Source organism: Podarcis bocagei (assembly GCF_964188305.1).
Source record: "Podarcis bocagei genome assembly, chromosome: 12".
Lineage (NCBI taxonomy): Eukaryota > Metazoa > Chordata > Lepidosauria > Squamata > Lacertidae > Podarcis > Podarcis bocagei.
In genome coordinates, this window is record NC_138137.1 from 49774214 (window position 1) to 49794369 (window position 20156).

At 46.5% G+C, this 20156-nt stretch overlaps 1 protein-coding gene across 2 annotated transcripts; it reads right to left on the reverse strand.

Annotated features, from left to right (window-relative positions):
- Nucleotides 1-8640: 8640 nt before the first annotated feature.
- HTR5A (5-hydroxytryptamine receptor 5A) lies at nucleotides 8641-19126 on the reverse strand. 2 transcript variants are annotated; one of them, XM_081163866.1, is made up of 3 exons: nucleotides 18832-19126; nucleotides 15347-16621; nucleotides 8641-9586 (listed from the first exon to the last, which is right to left on the reverse strand). In XM_081163866.1, exons 2-3 carry the CDS (start codon nucleotides 16088-16090, stop codon nucleotides 9254-9256), a joined length of 1077 nt encoding a protein of 358 aa, XP_081019992.1. In that variant the 5' UTR covers nucleotides 16091-16621; nucleotides 18832-19126; the 3' UTR covers nucleotides 8641-9253. The 2 variants fall into 2 exon arrangements, with proteins under 2 accessions (XP_081019992.1, XP_081019993.1); XM_081163867.1 differs by lacking the exon at nucleotides 18832-19126 and adding an exon at nucleotides 18336-18706.
- Between the last annotated feature and the right edge of the window lie 1030 nt (nucleotides 19127-20156).

Consider the following 20156-nt stretch of genomic DNA (forward strand, 5'->3'; position numbering starts at 1 on the left):
TTCTGTCTCTGTTGCCCTTGTGTAACTCTGCATGGAGGAAGATGGGGATAAAACTGGAATCAATTTGCTCTGCCTGCCATTGGCTCCAGCTTCACCTCCCGTTGGTCTCTCTGTCGTTGGACTGATTGATTTGAGTTATTATATTTCTAAGCAACTTTCCGTTCCCATGAATAGAAAAGCGGTTTACAAACAATAAATAACAACAGTATAATGGTACATCGAAGACAGGAGTGCCTGGCATGCTCTGGTCCATGGAGTCACGAAGAGTCGGACACGACTTAACGACTAAACAACAACAATGGGACATCACAAACTCAACGTAAATCATATGGAATAATTAACAGATCATCGGCAAAACAATTACAAAAAAAGCTAAACAGCACCATTACAACAATAGGATTCGCAAAGTACTGCAGCATTCATAATCTATAAAAAATTAACAAGATTAACGATATAGGAGCCAAAAGATAAACTAAGCACTGTTTGGTTCATACACACATTTTCCCCGCCCCCATGACAACATACTCCTTCACTCTATTCAGTTCATTAAAATGCACATCCACATAATGCCCATGGCAGCAACTCCCTTCTGATTTTGTTCCCCCAAATATATATCTAAATCAAAATATAAACAATAATAAACTGTAAAATAACATTTTATTTTTTGAAATGAAACAAAATCTACAGTAAGGTGGAAAATTATGTTTATTTTTGTATACTTCCGCTTTGTTTATATTGGGGGGGGGGACTCCTACTTTCTCTAATTGCAAAGTCTTTGATCAGATCCTCCAAACCAATCTTACACAACTGGCTTCTATACTTTGTAAAGATAAGGCATCCAGCATGTTGCATGGTTGTTCTGTTGGGATTTTTAATATACGTCAGTTGAAAAAATGAACGTTTAGCTGAGCAATTTGTGACCATTAATGCTAAAAACCCAACAGTGGAAAATTTCTGTAGTGCCCCCCTTCCCTTGATGCCTAGGCAAGTGCTTATTTTCCTTAATGGTTAATCCAGCTTGTTGTTAGTAATAATATAAATAAATAATAATAGTTAATAATAATAATATAAATAATATAATACAATTATTATTACTACTGTTATTATTGGGATTGTATTTACACTCCCTGGGAAGGGTGCTTATGGAATTTTCTGTCTCAGGTCAACTTGGTCAACCTCGGGTACTATGCTCTTGGGGGGGGGTGTTTTAAGGGGGAGGTGGCATGTCCTGTTCTCCAGGAAGCAAAATGTCTTGGCTGCTTGTACTGTTTCTTACCATTTGCACATTTAGCCCTGCCTTTGCCAACCTTGTGCTCTCCATGAATTTGGGACTATAACTTCCCAAGCGGGGCTGATCGGAATTGTAGTCCAAGACATCTGGAGAGTAGTCCAAGACATCTGGAAAGTTGGCAGAGGCTGATCTAGCCCATGAGTAGTGGCAACTTTCTGAGTTCTTTGGCAGAAAAGCATAAAAACAACTAGTGGGAAGGCTTTCGTCTTAGGAAATCATACCAGAGTAGATGGTCTCAAACAGCCTTTCGCCTGCTCCCACAAGAATGCAGTAATTGAAAAAGCTATTGTTTTCAAGAGGCAGCCAGCAATTTTGCAGCTAAGGCATTTCTGAAATAGATACTAGAGGATGCTCGACAAAATGAACATCAAGGCCTTTTGGTGGGTTGTTAGCTAGCCATTAGCTGCTAGACCTCTGCCAGCTTGAGTGGGGCCTGAAGATAAGTGGTTTAATAGCTGGGTTTGGAGTATAGTCAGTGCAGGAGACAGTTTTGAATGTTTGCCTGGCTGGGCAGAGACATGGGGGACTTCATAAGCTACATGTTGCTTCTGGGGAACTGACACCCAGTGCTGGATTTATACGCGACAGATTAGGGCCACAGATTATTAGTGGCCTCTAAAATCAATCTTTTAAAAACTAATTTTCAAGTTTTATATAATCCGTAACAAAAAAGGAAAGAAGAAAAGCAAACTCTGTTAGACAGACACTATTGTTCTGGTGTGAAAAAAAGATATATACCTAATGGCCATACAGCTGTTTGTTGCAACTATTTTATAAATCTGTGCAGAACTAACTTATCAAAGTGTCCATAAGCTGCCAAAGAGCTCTGGTGAAAGGTTCGGCTTGTCTCAGGCTACAAGGCCTCTTAAACTTGGCATTTCTCAGGCTCCCTATATAGTACTTTCTTCACAAGGAAGCTGACTATGTAAAAAAGTCTGCTACCACTCAGGGAAGATCTAATGAAAATGGATGGGCAGAGTATTCAGGGAAGGCAAAATAAAGTAGATTTGAAGATGTCTACTACCTTAGGTGGATTTAATTCGGGGGGGGGATAGAGTTTCAGGTATATTTCTCACCTAACTCTACCTGTAGATAATGAGGATTGAGCCCAGGACCTTCTGCAGGATGCTCTACCACAGAGCAACAGCCCTTCCCTAGCAGTGAGCCCCATTGTACTTCTGAATAGACACATATGCATAGGATTGTGCTGTAAGTGAAACCTCTCTACCTGGAGCCAAATTGCTGCTGACTATGAGTGGCAGGGGCTCCAATACTTTGGCCACCTCATGAGAAGAGAAGACTCCCTGGAAAAGACCCTGATGTTGGGAAAGATGGAGGGCACAAGGAGAAGGGGACAACAGAGGACAAGATGGTTGGACAGTGTTCTCAAAGCTACCAGCATGAGTTTGACCAAACTGTGGGAGGCAGTGGAAGACAGAAGTGCCTGGCGTGCTCTGGTCCAGGGGGTCACGAAGAGTTGGACACGACTAAACGACTGAACAACAACATGAGTGGCAGGGAGCAATATCAGGAGAAGGCTATTGCCCCCACAGTTCTGCCTGTTTGTGGGGTTCCCCAAGACCTAAGCCACTGTGGAAAATGGGGTGCTGGAGTGCATAACCCTTTTGCTTTGATCCACTTGGACTCTTATGCCCTTACATAAAGCTAGCCAAGAATTAGTTTGCAGCATTTGCTTCTAAGCACTGTTTTTGTACTTTTTCTTCCACAAAGGAAGCCAGTGCAAGCTAGAAGCTGTGTCTTAAAGCTGCTGTTTCCCTGAGCCTTGATTATATGCATTCAGTTATGTTCAGTGGCTGTGGGGGTTTGTACTAGGCAGCTTTCAAAACACACCCTCCAGGATCTTGCTATTAACTTCCAGTCCGTAACATTCTGTACTTTCAACATTCTGAACCATCTGAGCATGTGAAGAGAAATCTTAATCTCCCAGTTGGGTAAAGGTTAGCTAAGTTGTTCCTTGAGTTCTCTTGAGCTTTGAAGGAGCAATAATAATACCCTTTCAAGATATTAAGTTAAAGAAAAACACGACTGTGATACTGCCTCACAGTCTTAATCATTCTTTCTCCTCTTCAAAGTGCTGTTGAATGGAACCTGTGGACTGACAACTTAAGTATTGCAATGCTATTCGTTTACAGGAAAGGTTAGACGTGATTACCTAATAATAAGGACAACAGCATATGGCAGCTAGATACAGTGGTGGAGCTGATGGGGTGGAAGGCAGGGAGAGCAGCAGGGAGTGGAATCAGTCACAGGCAAAGCTGCCTCCTGATTGGTTCAAAGCAAGAGGATAGGGAGGTGGGGGCTGGCTCAGGGCAGACTTAAGTTAGTGGGGCGGGGCTTGAGTCAGCCTCCACTAGCGGGAAATTAATCCTTAACCCCTACTGGTGCCCTCCAGATGTGCTGACTGGGGCTGATGGGAGTTGTAGTCCAAAACAAGTGGGCACCAGGCTGGAGAAGAATGTGTTGCACCATTGCCACTACAAGCCACAAAACAGACCTGTCCTCCTGGCCAACACAATATTCATGGAAGAAGAAGAAGAAGAAAGAGGAGTTTGGACTTGATATCCCGCCTTTCACTCCCCTTAAGGAGTCTCAAAGCGGCTAACAATCTCCTTTCCCTTCCACCCCCACAACAAACACTCTGTGAGGTGAGTGGGGCTGAGAGACTTCAGAGAAGTGTGACTAGCCCAAGGTCACCCAGCAGCTGCATGTGGAGGAGCAGAGACGCGAACCCGGTTCCCCAGATTACCAGTCCACCGCTCTTATCCACTACACCACACTGGATGGGGAACTTGGAGTCCTCTACCTGTTTATTGCACTCCAGCTCCCACCTATTGTTGATCTGCCTGGATCCACATACAATCAGACGGGTTTTGCCTGAGCCTGCTCCTGTCCAGTCTCTGTTCCAGACTTGGCCCTGCCAGGAGGGACAATTATATATATATATTTAAAAAAGATTAACTCTTGCCAGTTCAAGTCCAGCCATTAGCATCAGTTTATATAGATGCACTAGCCTTAGCTCAGAAACTATTCCCTTCTCTTGAATGCAACACACTCTTTAGTGTTCTGTCTACACATCTTGTTTCACATTGGAAAAACTGAGTTGTGCTTCAGTCTGTGTGTAGGCAGGACTTGCATGCCCATTATACCTTTAGGTAGTCCTCTCTTTTTTTCTTGTTTACTCCTCTATCCAAACTTGAACTACTATAGAATGTACCCTTAGCACAGTTGTTCAGCAAGCTACAATCAGTTCCCACTCCCCAGCCCTTCATGCAAAAATCAGAGAGTCCTGGGGATAAAGGAGAAATTCTCCCTCATCACATGCTTAAGTTGAAGTGATATATTTTTATCCTTCACTGGATTTAAAAGCCTGATATCTCAAAAAGCTGCAGCAATTGCCTGCTTTGCTTCAGCACAGACAAGATGCTTTTGAAATGTGCACCAGACTGCTAGTTCTTATCCTCAATACGGCTACTTGGAAATACAAACCATTTGATTTCCCTGGACACTGGGTGTTTGCAGAGAGTGCTAGGTTTTGTGTGCCGGTGCTGGGATTGCAAAGCAGCTACAAGCTTCTGCAACAGACTTAGTCTGGTCAGCACCACAACACATTTGTTCCATTCACCTCTGCTGGCGTTTCTGCTGCTGGCATATAAGAAAACTTCAGCCCAAGGTTACTATCATTTGGTGTGCTGTTCATTTCAGGTGCTGGGAAACCAATGAATTACAAAGAATGAAAAACATACTTTTCCATATATTTTATTTTCCTCCAATACTTCTAAACTGCACTTTCATATAAAATGTCACAAGGTGGTACACAGTTTAAAACATAAAATTACAATAAAAATATCAAACACATCAGTAAGAGCTGGTTGGCAGAGAATCTCAAGTTTGAAAGGCCTGCCAGAATAACACAGTTTTAATACTCTGTGGGAATAATACTCCATCAGAAGACCTCAGATACTTAAAATTGCATAGCTACAGATTTTTGTCCAGAAATGTTTTATTAGTACGAGCCTGATTCAGTCATGATGTTCACTTTTCCTATACATGGAGTGCATACTTAGCACATACTTTACATTGTGCACATTCTTCATAAGTTGCGTGGCCCAGGATTCAGACCTGCTGGTATTTGTGGATGAGTCTGCTAACACGGATGTCAGAAATGACTGGCTGCAGGAAACATTCATTAGCTAGAGCTGCAGAGCTAGAGGAGTTAACTTTCCTCTTGACTTAGAGAACCCCTCCTCAGACATCTCTGTAGTGTTTGAGGCAACCTCTGCACTAACCATCCAATTCCAGCTGGAACAACCTAGCTGCTCTGGAGAAAGAGAGCGTGAGAAATAGAACAGGCCTCTTTAAGTCCCCAGACGTTTTTTCTTAGGGTGCCGAGCTTGATACACTAACCTGATTGCAGGCCTACAGTACACTCACTTTTCTTATATGATTGCAACCTTACAAAGGCAATTGAAAAAAATCAATAAATAAATCAGAAAAACACAGGGAGAATCAAAATATGTGGTAGGAAGAGAGTGGTAGGGAGAGTGGGAAACAGCAGTTAGCAATCCCGGCAGCCATTGCACTCACCCTGGGAGTGTTCAGGCGTTGTCAGAGAGTCTGAGAGATGGAGATTTGGAGAGAGAAATCGGGCCTAGCAAGAGCACAGAGAGCAAGTGGAGGTGGTCTGAGAACTAGGGGAGCAGCTTGCAGGTTAAGGGCCTTCCTGGCTTTATGCATTTTGCTTTTGCAGTTCCTGGGAACCGAACCCTTGCTTAAGTTGTGGACTTACTATACAGTACTTAAATGCACAGGCTGTTGCTGGAGCAACTTTCCATACTCACTGCTCTGGATTGCCTTGTATTCTGACCTGATTCTGCTAGATGAGCTCTGCAGTGAGCTGACCATGGTGCTGATCTCTAGCAAACTAATCTGCACTCCTAGACGGCACCTCCTTGGGGACTATGCCTGGGACAGTATTTGTATATACAGTGGTACCTCGGGTTAAGAACTTAATTCGTTCTGGAGGTCTGTTCTTAACCTGAAACTGTTCTTAACCTGAAGCACCACTTTAGCTAATGGGGCCTCCTGCTGCCGTTGCACCGCCGCTGCACGATTTCTGTTCTTATCCTGAAGCAAAGTTCTTAACCCGAGGTAATATTTCTGGGTGAGCAGAGTCTGTAACCTGAAGTGTATGTAACCAGAGGTACCACTGTACTACTCAGCAGGGCTTGGCCATAGGATATATAATAATAATGTGCACAAAACAGAATTAATACTGCATTCAACTGCACTTCAGTATGCATGAAATAATAAATGTTGAAACATGAGGGGAATTGTGGAGAACAACATAGCTGAAACCAGTTGACAGGTAGAATGGAATGTAGCTAGAACAGCAGGTGGTTTGTCTAGATACCAACTTATTATTTGCCTTGTATTTTTTCTCATTTTCATCTGTGTGCGCATATCAATTTAAGGCCACTTTCAAGGCTTTTCCTTTTTGAGAGACAGTGCGATGTAGTGATTAGAGTGTTGGACCATGGAAGATCCTGGTTCAAATCCCCACTCAGCCATGAAGTTCAGTGGGTGATCTTCTTGGGCCAGCCGCTGCCTTTCAGCCTAACCTACCTCACAGGGTTGTTGTGGAGATTAACAGAGGAGGGGGAAGAACCATGTATGCCACCTACAGTTCCTTGGAGAAAAAGTGGGCTATATATGCAATAAACAAATAAGGCAATTGAGAAGGTTGTGGTGGAACAACTGCAAGCATTCCTGGGTGAGATTGATTAACTGGATCCATTTCAGTCTGGTTTCAAGCCTGGGTTTGGGATCAGATAAGCTTTGGTTGCCCTGACAGATGTACTTTATAGAGAGGAGGACAGAAGAAGCACAATGCTGCTCCTTCTGCTTGATCTCCGTGTCTTTTCATACCATTGGCCATGGTATCCTTCTGGATGGTGTGGGATGTATGGTGGCTCTGCTACTTCTTTCAGGGCCATGAGCAAAAGGGTAGCACTGGGAGAGTTGCTCTTTGGCCTCTGGTGCTTATGCTAATGAGTGCCACAAGGCACTATTCCACCCCCAGTGCTGTTTAGTATCCTTATGAAGCCATTGGGAGTGTTCATTGGGAGTTTCAAAGTGAAGTGTTAACAATATGCTGATGATACCCAACTCTGTTTCTCCATTACATCTGAGTCAGAATCCTGGACTGGTACATGAAGGCAGTGTGTTGGACTAGATGAGGATCCATAAGCTGAGTTTGAAGCCTGGAAAGATGGAGACCTCCTTGTGCAGGGTGATTCTCATGTCCAGGAGAAAGGTCAATGGCCTGTTTGCGGTGGGGTTGCTTCCTTCTGAGGTCCACAGCTTGGGGCAAACTCCTTGATCCATCTTTGTCACCAGAGGCCCAGATATGCTCTGTGGCCAGTAGTGTCTTCTGATATACCAGCTGTGGCCATTCTTAGACTTCAATAGTTGGACCACAGTAGTCCATGTATTGTTAACCTCAAGACTTGGTTACTGTAACATGCTTCACGAGGGGCTCATCCAGAAGCTGCAGTGAGTGAAAATTGCAGTGAACAGACTGCTCACAGGCACAGATTACTGGCAACATGTTACTCCACTGCCGAAAGAGCTGTTCCAGTTCCCAGGTTCTTGTGTTAAGCAACCTGAGCCAAAAATACCTTAAGGATTGTCTGAATCCTTAACCACTGAGATCCTCTCCTCTGATAAAGCACTTCTGGTACTTCTGAAATTTGGTCAGTCTTTGCTAAGAACAGAACCTTTTGTGTGGCAGGTCCTACTCAGTGGAACTCCCTGCCACTAGAGGTTCAACATGTTTTTATCTTTGTAAACTGCGTAGTAGCCTATCTTGGCATTAAGCAGCTCATGGATTCATAAATAATAATTCACATGGGGAGGGGGGAGAGACAACCTGCCTCCCTCCCTCTGGGACCCCAAGCAGCTGTCCACCCCCTCCAGTCCTGCAGTCCTGGGCTGCTTGTTCTTCTTGGATCCTCCATCCCTATCCCTTTAATACAATATACTGCACAGCCCAAAAGCAGGGAAAGGGCTGACCTGCAGGCAGGCTTCCCTGCGCATGCCTGACCAAGCCACAGAGTGCTGTCCCCCCTCTGTATTTTTATTGCAGTTTATAGTAACTTAAATCGATGGTTTCCTTGTAGATTTTTATTAAATTTGTGCTTTCTAAAAAGTTGTATACCACTTAGAGATTTATATATTAAGCAGCATAGAAATTGTTGGTGTTGGCATCCATCTGTCTCGAGAGACCTGGTTTTCAGTTAATCAGTAAGTTCATGATAAAGAGTGGCCTCAAAGTGTGACTTCAGGTGTGGGGCAGATAGAATAATAGAATTGTAGAGTTGGAAGGGACCACAGGGGTCATTTAGTCCAACCTCTAGAAATGCAGGAATCCTTTGCCCCATGTGGGGCTCAAACCCACAGCCCTGAGTTTCAATCTTGTGCTCTACTGACTGAGCCAACTCTTGAGATATTAAGTGAGGCTTGGCCAGAAAGGGCTTTGTAGGTTAATGTTTTCCCTCCAATAAATGGGTGTGGGCATGAGAAGAAATTGGCATAGCTCATTACACATGGTGTCACACGTTACTTCCCAGGGGAGACCATTCCATGGTGCTCAGAAACGTTACCTTCCACACAACATGAGCAAGGGAAATCAGGTAATCTCAGTAATAAACTGTTGCTTCTTTGTGCTGGGAAAACGCAATCTCTTCACTAAGTACGTGCTTCAAGAAAGAAGTCTGAATGCCCTGTGACAATTGAGCATTTATTGTGATATAAACTGATCATCTGGAAAGGCCTCATGTGCCTTTAAGGAGCCCCCCCCCCCCTGCTGCTATGTCTCTTTAAGTAATGTAGGGAAGGGGAAAGTTTTTAGAAAGGCCTTCCTTCTTCCTTTGCCCTCCTCGCTTACTGCTGCCTGGAGAATAGGTTCCGGAAAGCGTTGTTGTAGTTCTTGTTGAAGGCCGTATAGATCAGAGGGTTGAAGAAAGAATTGGAATAGCCGAGCCAAAGGAAAATGCTTTTCCAGAGCGGGGGTATGTCACAGGAACAGAGGGGGTTGATGAGTTCTGTGATAAAAAAGGGGATCCAGCACAGCACAAACACCCCAATGAGGATGCCCACCATAAGGGCAGCTCTCTTCTCTTTCTGCTCCCTCCACGTGTCTCCATCCGTCTGGAAGGTGACTGTGGCGTGCCGGGCAGTGAACACCATCTGCGGCTGCTGGGAGGCTTCCTTCACCTGCCAAAGACAAACATAATCTTCAGACGCATGTGTGTGTTTGTTTTGCTGGCCGGCCTGCCACCTGCCAGTTGCCAAACACGAAATCCTGTGTGCTGCATGCTAATTTGCAAGATGATGCCCAGCAGAGGTTTGCCTGGAGTTTTGCGGCGGGGTGAGAGTTCCAAGCAGGTGCGCGCACACAGCTGAACACCTCCTATGCATACCCTCAATTGGGGGGGGGCAATATATAGTGGTCACAGCCTCAATTTGGCTTGCACTCCTGGAACAGCCACCTTTCCACCCCCCTCTTACCTAAAAAGACACCACACCTTACTTTACAGAAGGTGGAGGAGGAGGTGGGGAACCCCCCTACAGATACCCAGAGCACCATCATTTACTACTGGGGGGCCCCTTTTGCCTTGGGAGAAGAGGGAGAGCCGAACACTCAAAAGACCTCAAGTACTTTCATGGACTGCAAGAAGATCAAACCTCTCCATTCTGAAGGAAATCAGCCCTGAGTGCTCACTGGAAGGACAGATCCTGAAGCTGAGGCTCCAATACTTTGGCCACCTCATGAGAAGAGAAGACTCCCTGGAAAAGACCCTGATGTTGGGGAAGATGGAGGGCACAAGGAGAAGGGAACGACAGAGGACGAGATGGTTGGACAGTGTTCTCGAAGCTACCAGCATGAGTTTGACCAAACGGTGAGAGACAGTGGAAGACAGGAGTGCCTGGTGTGCTCTGGTCCATGGGGTCATGGAGAGTCAGACACGACTAAACAACAACAACTTTCAGGGCAAAGGGTTGGAAGGCCACCGGCTATTCAGAGCAGTTGTCCACCTTTGACTACCTCTAGTTCACACCACAACGCAAAAGCTAACCAGCGGAGAGTTATGCAACACCCCAGTGGAATGGGGCGACTCCCCCCCCCATCAATCACTGTCACTGCCGGGAAAGGCCAGGGACTGCAGGCCGCCCAGCTGCCCAAATGAGAAGTCCACACTCCCTGTTGACAAGATCACCTGGTCCACAGGGAGATGTTTTCTACCAAGTCAGCTCATCTAACAGTATTGGTGACACTGACTGGCAGAAGCTATCTGAGGGTCAGATGGGGGTCTTAGCCCTACCTGGAGATGCCAGAGATTAAACCTCATACCCTATGTATGCAAAAGATGGGCTCTACAACTAAGATACAGATTCCCTTCCCTGGATGACTAGTGCCCTGTGAAAACAAGTTTTTACCCTGCCCCTCTCATTTGATGGACTGTACATGGATCATGGATCACAGCCTGGTTGTGGCAAAGGGGCTTGAATAACTCAGAGAAGCTGTGAGATATGCCGTGCAGGGCCACCCAAGACAGACAGGTCATAGCTGAGAGTTTACACTAAATGTGATCCACCTGGAGAAGGAACCGGCAATCCACTCCAGTATCGCTGCCAAGAAAGCTCCATGGACAATAACAACAGGCATATAAAAGTCAAGTGCCTTGCGTGCTCTGGTCCATGGGGTCCTGAAGACTCGGACACAACTAATCAACTAAACAACAACACTAAAGTTACATCACTGGTAGATTGTATTTTTCCCCACCTATAAGATTTCCAACGTTTTATTTTTGCCCCCAATGTATTTTTCGTATTGATACATTATGTTGTGACTGCAGCAACCTCATGCTTTTCTATAACGCTATAAACCCCTGTGCATTAGATAAACAAGCAGCATCTATGGCTAGAGGCATGTACTTAGCAGATCCCTTATACTGAGAAGATCTCTGGTGTGACTGCAGTTGGAATACTGTGGGTCGTTCTGGTCGCCTCACCTCAAAAAGGATATGGCAGAGTTGGAAAAGGTTCAGAAAGGGGCAACTGAAATGATCAAAGGATGGAGCAGCTCCCACTACAGAGAAAGGCTGCCACATTTGGGACTTTTCAGTTTAGAGAAAAGGCAAGAGTAGGAGGTGGTGTGTTTATGGAAGTTTATAAAATCATGAATGGGATGAGAAAGTGGATAGGGAAAGTTTTTCTCCCTCCCTCATAACACTAGGACGTCCAATTAAGCTGAATGTCAGAAGATTCGGGACAGATAAATGAAAGAATACATTCATGCAACACATAATTAAAACTAGGGAACTTGCTCCCACAGGAAGCCGCAACGGCCATCAACTTGAATGGCTTTCAAAGGGAATTAGACAAATTCATGGAGCGTAAAGCTATCCCTAAGGGATGCGGGTGGCGTTGTGGGTTAAACCACAGAGCCTAGGACTTGCCGATCAGAAGGTTGGCGGTTCGAATCCCTGCGATGGGGTGAGCTCCCGTTGCTCGGTCCCTGCTCCTGCCAACCTAGCAGTTTGAAAGCCCCAACTGCAAGTAGATAAATAGGTACTGCTCTGGCGGGAAGGTAAACAGCGTTTCCATGCGCTGCTCTGGTTCTCCAGAAGCGGCTTAGTCATGCTGGCCACATGACCCGAAAGCTGTACGCTGGCTCCCTCAGCCAATAAAGCGAGATGAGCGCCCCAACCCCAGAGTCCGTCACGACTGGACCTAATGGTCAGGGGTCCCTTTACCTTCAAAGCTATCTATGGCTACTAGCCATGCTGGCTAAGCTCTTGTGCTCAGGTCCTGATGAAGGTTCCCCATGGACATCTGGCCAGCCACTGGGAGAAGAGGATGCAGAGCTAGATGGGCTATTGCTAGATCCAGTAGATTCTTCTTATGTTCCTCAACATCCACGGATTCTGCAAAGCCTTCCCCGCACCCCAATTTGTAGCTTCACCTGTTCTGTGCTTTCCGTCGTCTCCCCGGCCGCTCCGCTCCTCCAAGCCTGCCTGAGTTTTCATTTTGTTTTATCCTCTGGGCAGGGAGAATGTCAAGCCTTTGTGGTGTACGATGCCTAGCACAATAAAGATGCTAATTAAATGTTAAATAGGAGCTGCAGTATAATGTGCTGCTGGCCAGCCGGGGCTGAAGTTGCGAGATTAAAAAGCAGGAGGTGCCAGGTCCCAAAGGGTGGGTCACAGCTGCCTTGGTGTGGGTCGCTCCCCAAGTGTCGTGTATTGTCAAGCTGCCAAATGTAGCTGTTGGCTGCAAGATGGTACTCAGGCGTGGAAGGCTAAGGGGCCAGGGCTGCGGAGGATCAACAAATGGATTCTTAATAAAGACAAGATTCAATTGGGATGTTCTGCAGATGAACCAATTGTTAACTGGTGACTTATGGAGTTTATGCAGAGACACTGAAAGGAACCCTACATAAATGGGCTGGGTTTTAAATTTTTGGCACTAAAATGAAAGTGTTAGCTTCTGTATAGCTCAGTTAACTGCCAAGGCTCATGGGAATGAAATATTTACATACAATATTTAGATATCGCCTTTCATTTTGGCCACATTCACACCATAGGTTTATAGCACTATGATGCCATTTTTAACAGTCATGGTTTCCTCCCCCCCCAAAAAAAAAATTCTGGGAACTGTAGTTTGTTAAGGGTGCTATTCCCATCTCAGAGCTACTGTTCTCTCAGTGGTTTAACAATCAATCCCTCTTCATAGGGAATTATAGCTCTAGGAGTGGAATAAATTCCTTGAGCTGAAGGAATTGGTGGCAAAATTTGCAAAGGGGAAGGCATGCAAAGCGAGATGTTGATGTGCCTGGAATTGAAACTTTAAAGAGATGTAAATTTTGACATCACAATTCACAAGATTATTCAAAATGATTCGGGTGCTGAAACATTTTTTTTAAAAAAAATTGCATTTAAGAAAGGTATCCAAAGATGGTTGTGTTACTTATTCTTGCAATTTAAAGTAGATGTGGCAGTTTCGAGTTTTGTGCTGTTCACTTTTTCTGCAAGACACCTGCTTTTGAAAATTGAAGTTAGCAGTTGGCAGGCGGGTGAGCAAGCATTTAGCCTTGCCAAGGGCTCAAAGTAGCCTGGCACCATGCAAAGGTCCCTGGTGCAATTCCTCCCATCTCCAGGTAGCACAGGTGCCAACTTGAATAAAATATTGTGGGGGCCTAGGTAAGCCCCACTCTGCATAACCGGTCACATGACGCAGTGCACACACACCATTTGAATGGGAATGCCCATTACCTTTGTGGGGGCCCAGCCCCCTCAAATATTTTATTGTGGGGGCCGAAGCCCGCAAAGCACCTAGGAGTTGGCTCTTGTGCCAGGTAGTGTTAAGAAAGACTCCAGACTGAAAACCTGGAGAGCTTCTGCCAATCAGTGTAGGCAGCATAGAGCTAGACAGACCAGTGATCTGACTTAGAATCCATTTCATTTGTCTTTAAAATGTTCCCCCATTACCACATCTCTGTATCAATAAAAGCTTCTGTTGATACCTGCCTGCCTGTCTGACAACTGTTAAAGGCACACTATCCTGTCTGTAAAAAGGTAGCAGTTCTAGGATTAGTCTTTTTAGCAGCTATTCCATACCCTTGCTATTTTCTTTTTCTTTTTAAGGCTGCTTAGGTTTCTAGTCCATATGACGCCCTAAAACAAACAAACAAGATTTTCAGTGGATGCTGTGTCCTAAATAAATGGAACCAATGACTTCTGAGGATACTGACGCTTATTTTCTGCCTTACAATTTCAAATTATTTTGTATGGATAGTCTTATGGTCCCAGACCTGTGTAAAAAGAAAAGCCTTTTGTGAGCTCTCCCTTGAGGGCTTTTAGGTAATGCATCCGCAAGCAAAGACAAAGGGCTTGAATTGTGTAGGTTCTCCTATGTGTGAAATGTATCTCAGTTTTCATCCTGTTTGCTTAATTAAGGGATTAATATGATATACGCATAGCAAACTCATTCTTCATGCATGGAACCTTATGAAACCAAAACTGCACACCCACACACAAGAAGGGAGGTATAAACAGGCTTAAAGAAATGGCAATGATTGCAGAACTACAAGAAAGGTACCATATATTGTGTGGCTGGGGGAGAGCTATGCAGGAGAGGGCAAAAAGCAGCTCATTGAGAACTGAGCAAGATCAGTGGATAAGGAATGCTGGATTGTAGGTAGCAGATTGGAGAATGGAATGGAATGGAATGGAATGGAATGGAATGGAATAACAGGGCATGGCTTGTTGGCTGGCTAGAATCCTGAACAAAGCAGCACTGGTCCAGCCCCAAAGAGAAAAAGAACGAAAGCCCTGACTGATGTCAAGAACACTGTTAAGATTAAACTTAAATATCCTTAGTGGGAGATAGCCCACTAAAGCCAATATGAGTCTTTTAATACTTGACACTTTCAAGTCTTCCAAGTGCTTCATGGATATTATCTTTGCAACAACCCTGTAAAGAAAACCAGGATTAATGCCTCCTTATTGAGCGAGGGGGGGGGGGAGGTGATGAGAAGTAAGGCAGAGGGAACAATGACTACCTAAGGATGGCTAGGGAGTTCCTGGCTGAGATGAAATATGAGCCAAGGGTTTGTGAGCTCACACACTCAAGCAGCAGACAGCAACAGCCATTGCATAAGACAAATAAATTCAGCAACTCGCTGTTAGCCACTGTGCTCAGGGCTCAAAGTGGTTGTTAGTCAAGGCCAGCCACAGACATTTGGGTGCCCAGCACAGAGCAGCAAGCGGTGCCCCTCCCTGAGTCAAGGTGTACAGTACACAAGGCCACCTGAAAAGTCCACAAGAGCCTCTCCCCACTAAGCCCAGTACTAAAAACACAACAACAGTAATAAATTACTGACAGCCACTTCACCCTGCCTAACAGAAGGTCTGCTGTGTGAATGTGCTGCCCAATTCTAGAGCAGACAGCAGCACCTGATGAAAAACTAACCTCCAGGGCTTCAGGTGTGATAGGAGTGATGGAGTTGCTCTTCCGGGATCCAATGCGAAACTTGGCTGCCTTGTAGATTTTCCAGTAGACAAAGAGCACCACGCAGAGGGGCAGGTAAAAAGCCCCAAAGGTAGAGAAGATGGTGTAAGAAGGCTCCTGGCTGACTTGGCATTCCTCGTTGCCCTCCGAATAAGTCTCCCCCCAGCCAAAGATCACCGGAGCCAGGGAGATGATGGCTGAGAGGACCCACGTCAGAGCAATCATAATGTTGGAGATGCGCCGGCGGGTCCTCAGGGTGTACTCTAGGTGGCGAGTGATGGACCAGTAGCGGTCCAGAGCGATGGCCGTGACGTTCCAGATGCTGGCCGTGCAGCACAGCACATCGCAGGAGATCCACACCTGGCACAGGATCCGCCCCAGCCTCCAGCGCCGCCCGGACAGTTCGTGGACCAGGCTGAGAGGCATCACCAAGGCGGCCACCATCACATCTGAGATGGCCATAGACGCCACCAGGTTGTGAGGAACCCTGTGGAAAGTGCGGACACGCAATATGGTTGCCAGAACCAGCACGTTCCAGAGGAAAGTGGCAATCACCAACATGGCCAACAGAGTCAAGACGAGGACGCTAAAGATAGACAAGGGTCCACGGGCGCCAGGATGGTCCAGGAGGGAGCTGGAGCCCGTCCAGTTGGATTCTGCTGAAGTAGTGACTGAGAAGCAGGTGAAGTTGGGGCACCAATCCATTGTTCAAGGATGAGCAGTAGAAAGTTTCAGAAGGCAAGGTGGAGTGAAATGCTTCTTCTGGTTGTAAAAGGTGGTCTCCTTGTTACCCCCCAGGTTATATAGTTAAGGAAAAACCATTGTTCATGGGGGGGGGGTTGCCAGGTTTTTTTATTCAATCCAGAGTTTATCAGTTAGGCTGTTGTGACTTATCCTGGCTTGTCACCTGAGCTGGGATCTGTTTATGAAATCTTCATTGCCAGGAAATGCAGGATTTCCATTTTGGCTGCTGTCTTGCATTCCTTACTGTCAATTTTTAAGTGGTATTTGTCATAGCTTTAATACTGCCTGGTTTGCAAACCTCCCCAGAGAATATCGACTGGTGGGTGGTGATATGCTTTTAATAAGTAATGATAATAGCAATAGTATTTCAGGCTCCAGAGCTCGGTCACACTCCTGGTTTGTGAAGCATCGATCCAGCAGGTGAAGGCCTGGGATACACACTAAGGAAATATTTGTGAGAGATTCCAAATTCTGTGTCGGAGTTTGCCGCATCTGTAAATTGACCAAAGAGAAGCTGCATTAAGAACGATACACATTCCATTGGAGAATGACAAGTCTTCTGCTTTTCTGAAGCATTTTTGCAACGTTAGAAAGTTAACACATTGGTTGCAGGAAGTTTAGGGCAAAAGAGAAAGCAAGAGATAATGCCATTGCAGTGGAGGAAGGAGAAGGAAAAAACCCTTACAAATACTGTACCAACAGTTCTGACTTTGTAGCCTCCTCTCCCCTCTCCCTTCACGTCTGTCTCCTTCTTTGAGAAATCTTAGATTTATTGTCATCTATTCTTTGTCAGGTCCGTGCTTTACAGAAACAGATGTATTATACAATACGGGGGGGGGGGGAATCCTGATGTGCCTTTGCCACATTTGCCACAGAGAAATCAAAGCCTCCAAAAACAAAATTAAGGACTCAGTCTCCCCTCCGGGGTAGATAGCAGGGCTCTCTACACAAGCCTGAGCCCTATCAATTTTAATTCAGGTGCTAAACATAGACACCACCACCTTTGACATCTTTCTGAGAATGCAATAAAAAAAACCCAACTTGGAAACTTCTAAAGATCAGAGCCAATGATAGCTGCAGCCATCACAATTTAGACCAGGCTGACTATACTGTCTCTTTTTCCTGTGGGCATTTGTAATGCAATTGAGCATTCTGGCCAGTGCAAACGTTGCCTGTATATTGCATCACAAAGCAACCAAGACAAGCTCTGCTGGGTGTGAAAATGCACTCTTAGGGATCCCTTTTGCATCTTCCACAAAAGCAGCTGAAAGAGGATGTTGGCCACTGCTTTCGCCAAAGCACTCCACAGGGGAAGCTCAGCATTTGGAACATCTGCAACAAGAGATCACCTTACAGATAGGTAGCCGTGTTGGTCTGCCATAGTCAAAATAAAAAAAAATCCTTCCAGTAGCACCTTAAAGACCAACTAAGTTAGTTCTTGGTATGAGCTTTCGTGTGCATGCACACTTCTTCAGATACACTGAAACAGAAGTTGCCAGATCCTTCTACATAGTGAGAAGGTGGGGAGGGGTATTACTCAGAAGGGTGGTGGGAATGGGAGATTGGCAGATAGCTGAGATGAGCCTGTTGACGACTCTTAACGACTGTAATAGGTCTTACAGGAAAAGGCAAGGGGTGAGAAGGTGAGAAATGGCTTAGTCATGTATAATGAGATAAGAATCCAATGTCTTTGTTCAGACCAGGTCTCTCCATGGTTTTAAGTTTGGTAATGAGTTGCAATTCAGCAGCTTCTCTTTCCAGTCTATTTCTGAAATTCCTTGTCTGCCCTGGCTGGGGCTTGACAGGAGATGTCGTTTGAAACACCTGCAGGCACCAGGTTAGTGAAGACCAGGACTTTTTTCCCAGCTGGAACTCAATTCTGACACCTCTCAGGTGGGCGCCATTGCCATTCTAAGAGACCAAGGGAGGTGTTCATGGTGAGTTCCGGCTCCTCTTTTTCTAGAGAAATAGCACTGCCGAAGACTACCCTACATAATGCCTGTGGGATCCTGGTGTGTTTGTGTGTGATCAGACAACCGCGCCACGGGACAGAGCTTGGGCTCACACAAGGGTGGTTGCACAAGCACACACAAAGAACAGACCAAAAAGCAAACGGCAAGTACGGACCCTGCAAAGAACTCTGCTAACACGAGGCTTCCCCCAACCCCAGGTGTGTCCCAGCCCCACCAGCACCTGAGAGACTCACCGTGGATTGAGAGTCCCTCGCTCTCATCGAACTGGGTACCTTCCATCGGATGAAGGTATCTTGCCACTGCCACAATAAATCCGCTAAAGCTGAACGCTGTTGTGCGCCCTTGCTCTGCTCCCTTGTGCGCCCTTGCCGTGCAAGTCCTAAGCACGCTTCCTCGGAAGGAAGCCCCCTCGAGGGTGTTTAGGATGCCGTTGTTCACTCAGCAAGCCCCGAGGAATTCGATGGCACTTGCTGCCAGACAACAGCCTGAAGTCGGAGAGGCGCAACGAGACTTTCTTTTTTTTTTAAGGCAGCGTTTCCAGGAAGGTAGACCCCGCTGGATTCAACGAGGCTCGCTTCCAGGAAGGAACACAGGATCGTGCGAGCCACGTACCGTGTGTTTTTGTGTCCACACACAGGCTAGCGCTGCAACGCGGTTCTCTCTCTGCGCCCTTCCCCCCTCGCAACGCTTTATTTGGGAAACCGCGCCCGATCCACGCGATGGCAGTACCTGCGGGGCGTCTGCTCTGCGGCTCCAGCGGCTGCGCTGCAGCAGCAAAGGGAAGCCGCCCTCCTCCTCTGAGTCCGCTGTCTTGCTCCTACGCCGAGGCGCGCCCATCAGCTGACAGCGCCCGCTCGGCTCCCCAAGGGCTTCGCGCGGTCAGGAGGGCGCCTGGTCCCCGGAGCGGCTCCCTTCACCCGCGCATCGCGCGCCTTCCCGCCTGCCTCCTCTCCGACCTTCCTGTTCCAGGCAGAGAGAAAAGTCTCCCCAGCCCCGCCGAAGCTCTGCGAGCGCCGTCCCTCTCCACTCCCACGGCGTTGGTTTTTCCGGGGCGGGGGAGCCTCGCAGGCGCTCGCCAGGATGCGCCGCAACACTTTGGCCCTGGGAGCCGCCTGCTTTGCTCCAAGTAATAGCAATCTTCAGGTATCCAAAGGGCTCTCATAGAGAAGATAAGCAAGCTTGTTTTCTCCTCTTCCGGAGAAACAATGGCTTCAAGTTGCGGGAAGGAAGATTCCGACCAGACATACGGAAAAACTTTCTGACAGTAAGAACAGCCAGCGGTTCTCAACCTGTGGGTTCCCAGATGTTGTTGGACTACAACTCCCACCATCCCTGAGCTCTGCCCTTGCTAGCTAGGGGTGATGGGAGTTGTAGTTCAACAACATCTGGGGACCCACAGGTTGAGAAAGGCTGAACAGTGGAGCGGACTTCCTCGGGAGGTGGTGGACTGCCTCTTGGAGGTTTCTTAGCAGAGGTTGGATGGTCATCAGTCATGGATGCCTTAGTTGAGATTCCTGCACTGCAGGGGTGGACTAGATGGCTGTTGGGTCCTTTTCAACTCTACCATTCTATGATTCTAAGTCAGACTGCTCAGTATTGTCTGTCCAGAGGCATCTCCAAGGTTTCAGAGGAGAGGCTTTCTAAGCCCTACCTGGAAATCTGCAGGGGTGGGGAATTTGAACCTGGGACCTTCTGCCTGCAGTCCAGGTGCACTGCCTCTCAGCTATAGCCCTTCTCCAAGGGCTTACAGGCTTCCCTCCCTCTTTTTGCACACATTAAAACATATACAGCGGTACCTCAGGTTACAGACGCTTCAGGTTACAGACTCCGCTAACCCAGAAATAGTGCTTCAGGTTAAGAACTTTGCTTCAGGATGGGAAGAGAAATCATGCTCCGGCGCCGCGGCAGCAGCAGGAGGCCCCATTAGCTAAAGTGGTGCTTCAGGTTAAGAACAGTTTCAGGTTAAGTATGGACCTCCGGAATGAATTAAGTACTTAACCTGAGGTACCACTGTGCTTGTTGCAATACAACAAACAGTTTTGCAAACATCACCA

Bases quoted from the DNA above. Each gene is read 5' to 3' on its own strand.
- HTR5A (XM_081163866.1), bottom strand. From the start codon at position 16,090: ATGGATTGGTGCCCCAACTTCACCTGCTTCTCAGTCACTACTTCAGCA. The intron at 9,587-15,346 runs GTTAGTTTTTCA...TGTCTTTGGCAG, and splicing joins TCACACCTGAAGCCCTGGAG to GTGAAGGAAGCCTCCCAGCA.